The sequence below is a fragment of the Carcharodon carcharias genome, chromosome 3 (genome assembly GCF_017639515.1).
Source record: "Carcharodon carcharias isolate sCarCar2 chromosome 3, sCarCar2.pri, whole genome shotgun sequence".
In the NCBI taxonomy this organism is placed as follows: Eukaryota; Metazoa; Chordata; class Chondrichthyes; order Lamniformes; family Lamnidae; genus Carcharodon; species Carcharodon carcharias.
The window spans coordinates 153801823-153815394 of NC_054469.1; the positions used below are offsets into that span (position 1 = coordinate 153801823).

General features: G+C 40.5%; 1 protein-coding gene across 2 annotated transcripts in view; it reads left to right on the forward strand.

Moving 5' to 3' along the window:
* azi2 (5-azacytidine induced 2) overlaps positions 1-13572 on the forward strand; it is a 75640-nt gene that overhangs the window by 34277 nt on the left and 27791 nt on the right. For both annotated transcript variants that reach the window (XM_041184771.1, XM_041184772.1), the window contains one exon: positions 11046-11107. In XM_041184771.1, coding sequence (XP_041040705.1) covers positions 11046-11107 — 62 coding nt within the window. The remainder of the gene's footprint in view (positions 1-11045; positions 11108-13572) is intronic.

Here is a 13572-nt window from a genome sequence, read left to right on the forward strand (position 1 = left end):
CCCTCAACAGAAACTGTTGATAACTGTATTATTAACTTTTATTATTACTGATTACTGCAGTGAGTTTGGGAAATGAATGGAATAAAATTGCATATATTTCTATGAAAGCATGAATCCAAATGCTCAAATAGGTGAAAGTGTGAAACAAAGGTCAATGATTATGTGGGTGTTTTGTGTGAAAATGTGAATGATTGTGTGGGTGTCATAGATAGCTGGGAGTATCTGTCGATGGCGACATAGGTGAAGTGTGGGTGATTAAGTAAATAACTGTGGTTTTGTGTGTTAAGCATTTGGGATAAGAATAACTTTGCACACTAAATTCATTTTTTTGAATTTTGCTAAGGGAAAAGCAGATTACAAATCATTTCTTTGTCAGAGGTGTTAATGGCCTTGTGTCGCAAAACAGAACCAACTGTACACTTTTTTTCTCTAAACCACTAAAGTGGAATTTGCTTGATTTGCACCCTCTTCTTCCCAGACAGCTGGGTGGTGATCAACAATTTTTTTTTTCTTTTGAGAAATGGGTGTATTTTGGCACTCAAGAGGGTGATAATTTTTGCTGCATATTCTCCTTGTGCATGTCTCTCTGCATTCTTCCAAAATGTAGTATTTTTGCTCATTCATCAGAATCCATATGAGGATGTCATTATCCACCATCTTTGAGTGAAGGACTCCTGGAACACTTGGTCCTTGATGAATTTTAAACCTAATTGACTTCCCATTAGTTTTAATGACCTCATTGTGGTCAGTTTGACTGTTCTTTTTCTTTTGTCGTAAGCAACTGAAGTATAATATACATATTTGACTTTTTTTAATTTATTGCTTGCTTACATTTTTTTGCCATGTTTAACTTGCTTTCATCATAGCAATTGTTTCAAAGCATCCTTGGTGTTTGATCTGTACTGACTCCCAAATACATCGTTTCCATTCGGAATAATAGGTACTTTACAGCACTTGTTTCTCAGCCACTACCCTATCTTACACTGTTTCAATGTGCATGATGTTCTGGGGGCAGCAGCAGTTCAAGAGTGTGAGTTATCTGGCATCAACCGGTCACCATTAAATTTGTATGGATGAAGTGGCTGCTGCAAGGTAACAAAGCACTGTTCTACCCAGTGAAGCAGTTTGGAAGCCCAGGAAAGAATGCTTCCTTTTATAAAACTGTAGACAACCTTTCACTGAAGAGTACCAGGTGGAAGTAGCAGAATAATTTAATGTGTTTTCACCTATGCACAGAACCTGGGAACAGTTGCGGAAGAAATTTTCTGCTCATGGGAAGGTTGTTAAGATAAGCATGACCTGATAATTTTATCCAATTTTATGATGTTGTCTTGCAGCGATTCTTAATAGCACATATCAGTGAGCTTGGTGCAGCAGTCTGGCAACTTTTCATATGCCATGCAAATGTGCAGGCATGATGATGTTTCACCAGGGCATTCTGTATTGCTGGCATAACATATATTTGTCCTGTGGCCCGTGAAATGTGACAAGCAACAAACACCAAGCTTGCTATCAAATAGCAAGTATTGAACATTCTGCATGTTCACATACTCGCACAAGGTGGCTGCTACATTGGGTACTGGGTCACATACATATTTTCTCATTTCTTATTCCAACGCATATCTCCATTTGTATCTGCTTGTGGGTGAAGGCTATACTTAACAGGTGACAGCATGGGCAAACGGAGTGCAGTGGACTGAGTGAAGACTTGGGGCAGAATATTACACTTGCCTGAGCATAAAATGATGCATGATGATGTTGGGCATGCATCCCGACGTCATCGCGCACTCGTGTGATATTTTGTTTGGTAGGCGCGCACCGGAGTCGGCTGCGTGCCCACCAATAATTAAAAGGCCTATTAAGGCTGTTAACAAGCTAATTAAATTCAAATCTACACTGCCCATCCAACCTTACAGTCGGCGGCAGGCGAAAAGCCTAAGCAGCCTTTACATTTTTTAGGAAACTTCATCTACGAGTGGGATGAGGATTCCTAAAGCAAATAAACGTTAAATAAAAACTTTATTTTGGAATTAAAAACATGTCCCATCCCATGTGACAAAGTCACATGAGGGGACATGTTTTATTAAATTTCTACTGTCTTTATTAATTTTTAAAAATTGCTTCAATTTCCCTGAGGCACCTCCGTCCCCTAGAGATTGAAACGCTCTTTCGCGTGACAGGTCCACTCTCTCCTCTCCTCTCCTCCCCTTGCCCACACAGGCACTGCTCAGCGCTGCTGCTCATGATCCATGTAGGGCGGGCCTTAACTGGCTCGCCCACATGAAATCGCAGTGTGGAGCCGATCGTGGGCGGCAGTCGGCTGCCCAGCCGCTCCCCGCCAGCCCTTGCCGAGCACTCCCATCCAGGGCAAAATCCTGCCCTTGGAGTTTGGTGAGAGGGGAGTGTTAAGCGTTAATTTTGTGCTTACATTTTGCTTTTAAAATCGAATCTAGTCTGTAATTAGCAGTAACTGGAAAGAGCTGTGTAAGCAAGCTAAATTTGTTCTTGCAGTTTAGACAAGGTGAGCTCACCCTCAGCTGTAGGAGCTGAGTAGTTAATTAGCTAACTGGTTGAACCTGGTTACTGTAGCCCCAGTTCAATTTACTATAAATTCAAGGCTCTTTAGTGCAGCCTTGGCAAATGCAGTTGCAGCCAACTAACTGAGTGAAGACTTGGAGTTTGGTGAGAAGGGATTTTGTTTCCTCTTTCTATCTTTCTCACCCCATAAATTGCTTCTTGCTCTGTTTGGTGAGTATCTGGTAAGTTGGTAAGGATCTATTCTATCCCTAATGTTTAAAATAGTACACAATTTGGTGGTAAAGTTAATAAAATATATAAGAAAGCAACATTAAATAAGTGGTTGATATAATTAAGTAATTATTTAAAACACATTAAGGATGGCAGCAAAGGTGATGTGTCAAAGATGCAGCATGTGGGATCTCCTGGATAACATTGTGATCCAGGGTAAACATATTGGCAGTAAGTGTTTGCGGCTTGAGGAACTTCAGCTCAGAGTCATTATGCTGGAGGCTGAGCTGCAGACTCTGCAACACATGGGGGGGGGGGCGGGGAGTTACCTGGATGCTTTATACCAAGAGGCAGTCACACCACTCAGGATAGGGTCTTCTGATTTGGTCAGTGGCCAGGGACAGGAGGGTGTGATTGCGAGTGAGGTAGGTAAGGGGACCCAGAGTGCAGGAGTGTGAGCCTCTGCAATTGTTCAACAGGTTTGAGGTTATCTCAGCTTGTTTGGATGAGAATGGGGGCCACAGAGTGGATGAGCAAACAGACCATGGCACTGTGGTACAGGAAGCCATTTAAATGGGGGGAGCAAAAAGTAATGTAGTGACTGTAACAGTATAGTAGGGGGGATTGACACTGTTCTCTGTAGCTAAGAGCGAGAGTCCAGATGACTTTGTTGCCTGCTTGGTGCCAGGGTTTGGGACATCACCTCAGGGCTGGAGAGGAGCTTGCAATGAGAAGGGGGAGGATCCAGTGGTCATGGTCCATGTAGATAACAGCAACATAGGCAGATGAGGAAGGAGGGTCTGCATAGTCAGTATGACGAGCTAGGCACCAAGTTAAGAAGCAGAACCTCAAAGGTAATAATTTCTAGATTATTACCTAAGTCATGTGCAAATTGGCATAGAACAAATAAAATTAGAGAAATGAATGCATGGCTCAAAGACTGGTGTGGGAGAGATGGGTTCTGGTTTGTGGGGCACTGGCACCAGTACCGGGGAAAGTGGGATATGTACCGTTGGGACAGTCTACGCCAGGACCGTGATGGGGCTGGTGTCCTCGCAAGCTGCCTAACTAGGGAAGTAGAGAGAGTTTTAAACTGAATAGTGGGAGCAAGGGATCAAATTTGGGAAGGTCTGGCAAACCGAAGAGTAGTGACAAGGCAAGAGAGACAGTTATTAATATGGGAAATGATAAACAGACTGTGACAGGAAGAGACAGAGAGTACAGTTCTAAGAGTAAATCAGATAAAGCTAGACGCTACAAAAATAATTAAAAGATAAAATTGAAGGCTCTGTATCTAAACACACGTAGCATTCGAAACAAAACAGATGAACTGACAGCACAAATAGAAATAAATAAGTATGATTTGATAGCCATTACAGAGACATGGCTACAGGATAACATAGATTGGGACCTGAATATTGAAGGGAGCATGACATTTAGGAAGGACAGGAAGTTATGAAAAGGTAGAGGGGTGGCTCTGTTACTTAATGATGGTATTAGCACATTAGAAAGGAATGGCCTAAGTTCAGGAAACCAGGATGGAGAAGCGGTTTGGGTTGAGATGAGGAATGATAAAGGCAAGAAGTCACTTGTGGGAGTCGTGTACAGGCCTCCTAATTGTAATTACACAGGACAGAGTATAAAAGAAGAAATAATGGGAGCTTGCCAGAAAGATACAGCAATAATCATGGGGGATTTTAATCTACATATAAACTGGAAAAATCAGATGGGCAAAGGTAGCGTAGATGAGTTCATATGTTTTCGGGATAGTTCCTTGGAACAGCACATTCTGAAGCCAGCCGGTGAGCAGGCTGGCTACACTAGACCTGGCATTGAGCAATGAGATAGGCTTAATTGATAACCCCCTAGAGAAGACACCCCTGGGTATCAGCGATAATAATATGATTGAATTTTACAATCATTTGAGGGAGAAACAATTGAGTCCACACTTGTATTTTAAACTTAAATAAGAACAATTATAAGGGCATGAAAGCAGAGCTAGCTAAAGTGAACTGGCAAGTCAAAGGATACGTCAGTAGTTCAGTGGCAGACATTTCAGAATACACAGAATATATACATTCCATTGAGAGAAAAATTCCAAGGGGAGGGCCTAACATCCATGGTTAACTAAAGAAGTTAAAGACAGTATCAAACTTAAAAAGCATATCATTACGCAAAGATGGGTGGCAGGTCAGAAGATTGGAAGAATATAAAGAACAGCAAAGAATGACAAAAAGATTAACTAAGGAAGGAAAAATTAGAGTGTGAGAGAAAGCTAGCTAATAATATAATGTTGGATAATAAGAGTTTCTACAGATATTTAAGTAACAAAAGAGTTAACAAAGTGAGCATTCATCCTATAGAGTGTGTGGCTGGGGAATTGATAATGGAAAGTAGGGTGATGGCAGACAAATTAAACAGGTATTTTGCTTCAGTCTTCACTATAGAGGACACAAGTAATATCTGTAAATCATGAAATGGAAGGGAGGGAAGAACTTGGGGCAAATTACAATCACTATGGAAGTGGTATTGAGCAAATTGTTGGGGCTGCGGGCTGACAAATCCCCAGGTCTGAGTCGACTTCACCCTAAGGTTTTGAAAGAAGTGGCTAGTGAGATAGTTGATGCACTGGTTTTAATTTTCCAAAATTCCAGAGATTCAGGAAGGTTCCATTAGATTGGAAAATAGCAAATATAACTCCTTTATTCAAAAAGGGAGGGAGACAGAAAGCAGGAAAGTATAGGTCAGTTAGCCTAACATCTATCATAGGGAAAATGTTGGAAACTATTACTAAAGATGTTGGAGCAGGGCACTTAGAAAGGGGAACCAGTGGATGTACTATACTTAGATTTCCAGAAGGAATTTGTTTAAGTGCCACATCAAAGGGTATTGCAGAAAATAAAAGCTCATGGTGTAGGGGGTAACATATTGGCATGGATAGAAGATTGGTTAGCTAACAGAAAGCAGAAGGTTGACATAAATGGGTCTTTTCCTGGTTGGCAGGATGTGCTGAGTAGTGTGCCACAGGGACCAGTGCTGGGGCCTCAACTTTTTACAATTTATATAAATGGTTCGGATGAAAGAACCGAAGGAATGGTGGCTAAATTTGGTGACGTCACAAAGATAGATAGGAAAGTAAATTGTGAAGAGGATGTAAGAAGGCTACAAAGTGACATAGGGTAAGTGAGTGGGCAAAGATCTAGCAAATGGAGTATAACATAGGTAAATGTGAAACCATTCACTTTGGTAGGGAGAATAAAAAGGAAGCTTATTGTCTAAATGTTGAGAGATTGCAGAGCTCTTGAGATTCAGAGGGATCTGGGTGTCCTAGTTCATGAATCACAAAGGTTAGTATGCAGATACATCAGGTAATTAGGAAAGCCAATAGAATGTTATCATTTATTGTGAGGGAAATTGATTACAAAATTAGGGAGGTTATGCTTCAGTTATACAGGGCACTGGTGAGGCCACAACTGAAGTACTATGTACAGTACTATGTACAGTACTGGTCTCCTTATTTAAAGAAAGATGTAACAGCGTTAGAAGCAGTTCAGAGAAGGTTTACTAGACTAATACCAAGAATGGTCGGGTTGTTTTATGAGGAAAGGCTGGACAGGTTAGGCTTGTATTGACTGGAATTTGGAAGAGTAAGAGGTGATTTAATTGGAACCTTTAAGATCCTGAGGGGTCTTGACAGGGTGGATGTGGAGAGGATGTTTCCTCTTGTGTGAGAACCTAGAACCAGGAGTCACTTTAAAAATAAGAGGTCACTCATTTAAGACTGAGATGAGGAGAAATTTTTGCTGAGTGTATTGAGTCTTTGGAATTCTCTTCCTCAAAAGGCATTGGAAGCAGAGTCTTTGAATATTTGTAAGGCAGAGCTAGATAGATTCTTGAATAACAAGGGGGTGAAAGGTTATTGGAGATAGGCAGGAATGTGGGGTTGAGGTTATATTCAGATCAGCCATGATTTTAGCCATAAAAACAAAAAACTGCGGATGCTGGAAATCCAAAACAAAACAGAAATACCTGGAAAAACTCAGGTCTGGCAGCATCGGCGGAGAAGAGCAAAGTTGATGTTGTCAACGGCTTTAGATCTTAAACTCCCTCCTCCATCCCCACCCCCTTTCCATTTCTTCCCCCTCCTTTGTTTTTTCCAATAATTTATATAGATTTTTCTTTTCCCACCTATTTCCATTATTTTTAAATGTATTCCACCCATCGCTTATTTCACCCCACCCCCACTAGAGCTTTCTTGCTTGTCCAGCTCTCCATTCTTAATTAGCACATTCTTTTAGATAATATCACCGTCTTCAACACCTCTTTGTTCTTTTGTCTGTGACATCTTTTGGTTATCTCCTCCTATCACTGCTTGCTTGTCCCAACACCCCCCCCCCCCCCCACACCACCAAACCAGCTTATATTTCACCCCTTTCCTGTTTCTACTTAGTTCTGTTGAAGGGTCATGAGGACTCGAAACGTCAACTTTGCTCTTCTCCGCCGATGCTGCCAGACCTGCTGAGTTTTTCCAGGTATTTATGATTTTAGCCATAAATGGCAGAGCAGGCTCAAGGTGCCAAGTGGCTTACTCCTGCTCCTAATTCGTATGTTTGTGTGCACAGTGAGAGGGAGTGGGGGAATTATGACCTTTGCGGTGCTGCGTGTTGGTTTCTTCCCTAGCTCCCTAAAATCTGTTCAAGGACCTTATCTCTTTCTGTTTCTACATAGTTTTGTACCAGTATAGACCATGACCTTTGGCTGTTCACCCTTTCTCCTCAAAATGTTCTGCAGTCACTCAGTGACTACCTTGACCCTGGCACCAACCTCCCTAGCTTAAAGAACAAAAATAAAACTGTAATACTCACTAACCAATCACCTATTTGCTGCCTGTGGTATCATTCCTTGATTTTCTTTTTGTTGATTCTTGAAGCTCCAAACTCATCGAGTGGGTCCCCTCCAGGGCTTGACTTTATCTCCCACAATCTCCTGTAAGTTTGCTCCTGGGCTTGGCTTTAATACCTGCTGCTCCTTTCTCTCTTCCACGGGTCCTCTCCTGGGCCTGGCTTTATCTGCTGCTGATCTTCTCATTCTCCCTGTAATCTCCAGATTACTCCTGGTGTCATGTGCTAGTAAATATCGAAATAGGAGGTTTGAACAGATGGACTCGTGGTTGGAGAGATTGTGCAGGAGGGAGGTCTTTAAATTCCTGGGACATTGGGACCGGATTTTGGGGAGGTGAGACCTATACAGACTGGATGTGTTTTATCTCAACAAAACTCCTAGCTTGCTATTGCCGTGGGAGGATTTAAACTAACTTGGCATGGAGTTGGGAACCAGGATGTAACATTAGGAAAAATAAAGCAGGTGCTCAAAGGATTGGGAAAGAGAGATAGCACAAGAATACAAAATAACAGATTAAGTGAGATCAGATGAAGAGGAAATGCAGGAAGATCTAATTCAGGTTTACAATACATGTACTTAAATACATTTAGCTTGGTGAATAGGTTAGTGAGTTGCACGTCCAAATATGGGAGTATGATACAGTGGTGATCATGGAGATGTGGCTCAGAAATATACAGGACTGGGTACTAGATATCCCTAGATATAAGATATTAGGGAAAGATAGGGAAGGAAAGAATGGAGGTGGGGTGGCAGCTTTGATTAAGGAGAATATAACATTGTTGGAGAGAGAGGATGTCCTGGAGCATTGAAGGACCGTATATTTGCCTAGAGTTAAGAAATAAAAGTACCATTACACTACTGGGTATATTCAATAGACCACCAAATAGCAGAACAAGATATAAAGGAACAAATTTTCAAAGAAATTACAAAGAGTGCAAGAACTATGGAGCAGTTATAGACTGGGATAGCAATAGTATAAAGGGCAGAGAGTAAGTTTTGGAAGTGATCAGGATAATTTTGTTGATCTGTACGTTTCTGACCCAGTAAGGAAGGGAGCATTGCTGGTTCAGCAACTACAGCAGGCCAGTCAGTTTAACCTCTGTGGTGGAAAAGTTTTTAGAGACAATAATCCGGGACAAAGTTAACGGTCACTTGGGCAAATGTAGATTAATTAGGGAAAACTGGATTTGTTAAAGTCAAATTGTGTTTAAATAACTTGTTGAGTTTTTTGATGAGGTAACAGAGAGAGTTGATGGGGGTAATGTGATTGCTGTATGTGGACTTCCAGAAGACATTTTATAAAATGCCACGTTATAGGCTTGTCGGTAAAGTTAAAGCACATGGAATAAAAAAAGGATAGTGGCAGCATGGATACAAAGTTGGCTGGGTGACAGAAAGGCATAGAAAAAGATGCATCATCTGTGGTTAACTGTGATGTTTATGTTCAAAGTTTATCCTTTTTTGTAAAGGACATTTTAGTTAAAAAGAGTTGTTTATAAAACCTGACAGCTGGGTGTGCTAAGCCCCGGATGTATTGCCCTCTGGTGGAGAATAAAGAACAAAGGAACCTTCTGTTTTTCATACTGGAAGTTGGAGTTCAGAAGCAAATAGTTGTGTGTGCATCCTTAATTAAGAAGTGACAAAACACTTAGAATGACGACAAAAATGGGATCATCATTATTAGGGGCGTTAGAGGCTTTTGATGCAGCTACTATGGACTTTGTAGTTTATGTCGAGCAAATGGAAGAGTTTTTCATTGCAAATGAGGTTGAAGAGGAAAAGCAGGCCTCAGTGTTTCTTACAGTCATCGGAATGAAAAATTTCACTTTTTACTGTGAAATCTCATTGCTTCTGACAAGCCAGCAGATAAAAGCTTTAAAGAGCTTGAGGACGTTTTGAAAAAGCTGATCCACAGTTATTGCCAAGAGATTCAAGTTTCCCCGAAGAGAACAGCATAAAAGTGAGTCAGTTTCCCAGTTCCTGGCTGAGTTGAAAGAATTAGTGGAACATTGTGATTTTAGAGGTTACCTGGAAGAAGCATTGCATGATCGCTTGGTTTGTGGACTAAGAAATGAAAGAATTCAGCATAGATTGTTAGTAGAGCAAGAGTTGACACTGAAGAAAGCGCTCGAGATTGTGCAGGGCATAGAAATGGCAGAGAAACAAGCTGGAGATTTGAAAGCAAATTCTAACAACGCTGAAGTTAAAATAATAAAGTCGGGCTATACTTGCTTTCAAACATGTTACTGCTGTATTGGAATAGTGTATAATGCAGAAGCCTGTAAGTGGAAAACCACTGATTGTTGCTACTAAAAAAAAAGGACACATACAGCATGCATGTAGATCAAAGGCTGATCACAGTAAATCAGTTCCACCAATAAAAGAGCATTACGAGGAGCACACAAACAAGTCGCTCTTGAAAATAAACAGGCAGTTTAAAAAGATGCACCACCTGGAAACAAAATACAAAAGTAATGCGAGTCCAGATGAGACAGAGAATGAAACTTAACAGCAACAACGAGGAAGAGCAATTGTATTGCATTCAGCCTGATCTGAAACTAGATGAAGGACTACAAAGTTGGCATTGTCTTAAATGGTGAAATGGAAGTTGACACTGGAGCATCTGTTTTAAAAAAAGGGGAGAGGAGTTGTTGTTAGCACCTGAAATATCCAAGAGAAACCACCCCAGAATGTCTAATTCTTGGAAGTGCCTGACAATTAATTGTGGAAGCCATGTAAATTGGGCATTGCTAGGGAGTAACTTCCATCCCATAAAATAAGAATAATTCTTGATGGAACAAATTTGTTATTTTTTTGAGTGAGGAATGTGATTGATGACCAATTTCAATACCAAAATGAGATAAGAGGAATTTGGAAAAACTGCACAGTTGAATATCAGGAGACCTGATAGCTTGCTGTACCAGGATATTTTGGTGGAAGAGGTTCTTGTTCAGTTTTGTGTCTCTAACATATTAAAATTGAGCATTGCAGGAATTTGATGTAAATGTCCAAACCAGCATACTAAAAGAAGAAGAATTTTGTTCTTTGGTGATGTTACTTAAACAGAATAACTTGATGAAACATATTAATAAAACATTTTAATAACTAATTTGTTGAGCCCTAAAGGTGAAATATAACCTGCATCTAATTAGTAAAACATTGTTTTCTTTCAGTTAAAACAAAGGAGTTTATTAGAAAGTATCCCTTGATCATTGCACATGTAATGGTGTATTTGAAAGGTGTTAAATGATAGAATCACATGCTCTTCCTGAACTTGTGTTTTTGCATGGAGCAGAATGATTGTTCATTTGTATGTTCATGGTGATCCTGAAAAATAGCATGAGCAAATTTCATTTAATTGTACCCTTCTATTTCATTGCTTGTTTCAATTGTAGGAATCAAGCCTGAATGAATGCATGTCCAAAAGAGAGATCTTGAAAGAAGAGGAAGCAGTGAGGTAAGCTGAAGCCATTATTTTGTGTATGCTGACAAAAGTAATGTGCTTTACATGAGGAATTCTCTTTGCTGGACCAGGTTTTTAGCCCTTTACGATGTTTGCACCAAGGTTGACAAATCCTCATTATAATACTCAATACATCTTTGTTGGCATTACTAGCAGTTCAAGACAGCCTGACATATTCCACCTCCCCCACTCCCCACCCCATGCCTGTAGAAAGGTGAAATTGAAGAGTGCTTTTGTCCCCATCCACTTTTGCCTCCTTTTGGGTGACTTTGACAAAACCTGAAAGCAGATCACATACTTGCATCTCTGTTGCTGAAGGGATGTGGAAATGGGGGAATTAGACAAGAGACAGAAAAAGCAACAGGTAATGTAAAACAGTGCCTAGCAGCCTGCAGTGCATGGCACTGTTGAGATCAAACTGTCACCATAAAAATTCAGATTTGCTGTTGTTTCTTCCCTTGTAAGAATTGGTTGCAAACCTCTGGGCACTTTGCAAAAAACTGAAATAACTGATGAGGATTGGGTATTTTAGACCTGTGGAGGGAAAAAGTGATAATGCATTCTCCTTTACGTAATATCCTCTCTGTTGCTGAATGTTATTGAACCTGGTAAAGTTGGTGTTGTTGTGACACCAAATACATCTCACTCCATTTGCTTTTATGTTCCTCAGTGAGATTGTCCTAATTCTGTGTTTTGTAACCTGTTAGATCTGCTCAACTTTTTTTAAAAATGCGGTTTTGTTACATGCAGTATGTGGATCAGTGACACAGCAGTTTAGCTTTCAGCAGCACCTTCTCAAGGGCAGTTAGGGTTGGTCAACAAATTCCCAAGAAAGAATACAATGAAATGGTTTATTTAAATTTTTTTTGATTATATTTTGTGCTTACTGAAATGGGGGATGTTAGTGTTAGAGTAGGAAGGCTACCATTTTGGGCAACAATTTTAGCATCAAGGACCCCTGAGGCAGGTCTGACTTCAATACAAAGCCCCGTGCTGTGTTTCTTCCTCAGAACGCTCTCTCTGTACTGCATTGTTGTAGCATTTTTCCATTTCCCACACTAGCAATCCTTTGGCTCCTCTGTGCCAATTGGTCTCTTAGGAGCAGTGGTTTGTCCTGTGGGATCATACCCACTATGCTAATATGTTCATGGAGTTTCAATATTGCTATTTTGAGTTGCTATTTTGATGTTCGATTAGCATTGTCACAATTTTAAAAAATTTATATTTTCCTTCTAAAAGCTGATGTCTTTCTTTAATTCAACACCTGGCAAATCAGCTAAATCTGGAAGTTGTTGATGTTACAACTTTGAATTTACTAAAGTGTCTTTGAGGGACTGGTTCGTGAGCTTATCTGAGTTACATTTTGGTGTTTTATTATTTTGTGATATGTACACGTTTGTGGTAGATACAGATGCAGCTAAAGTTTAGAAACAATTGTCTTCTGTGAGTAGAAGCATTTCATGGTATAGTGGAGTGTATTGATTTTGCTAATTTGCATTTATGACTGATTCTGGGTTCAAGCCTCATTTCTAGACTTGGAGAAGGTGTAAATTCAGTTACATGGAGATTCTGGAGAGGCTAGTGTTGTTCCTTGGTGTAGAGAACGTTAAAGAGAGATTAACACATCCTTTTAAACAAACAGAAGTATGAAAACACTCTTCCTTGGGCTTCCCCCGGCTGCTCCCCCTCACCTCTCAATAATCAATTGCTGTTTCAAAGTGGACAGAACTGAGGAGCTGGGGTAGGTGGGGAGCAGCCGTGAGTATCAGGGGATGGGGGGAGTGGGGTGGGGCAGGGAAGAGATGCGGGTTGTGGGTGGGGGGGGTGGTGGAAGCTGTAATTAAAACTTAAGCACAGCTACATTGCTACCATCATTAGAAATTCCAAAAAGTCAAGAAGCAATTATCTGTCATTGAGCGGAACACAGACCTCAAGGGGGTACACCTTCATCATATAATATCAAAAGGGTCTTCACCAGCATTGCACTAGGTTGCTATGCCTCTGCACTGACTTCCCTGATGAATTCATGCTGCAGCCAGGAGAGCAAGTTCCTGCCGTAGCCTACGATCAAGGTAGGATCGTAGTACTTCACAGAGTCAGCAGCGAATACCTGTTTCACTGCTGACCAAAAGAAACGGGCCATTGTTGGAGTAGGCTGGGTGTTGGAGTAGGCTGGGTGTTGGCTGAAAGTTATGATTCTGTGACATAATCACATTTCTTATCTGATAACCTTTTTGATCACTTGTTGTGAAACAGGTTGCATGCTTTTAATGAGTGATATCCTCTGAAATTAAGATACTGAAATTTAACCGGCTTGGATGGCCATAAAGACTATGTTGAATAAAATTGATGCTGAGGAATACACTGGTGAGCCGAAAGATTATCTTAACAAATACGTACATGATTTTTCAAACAAATAAATGGAATTTTTCATAACTAATCTATTCAGATTCTCAGAT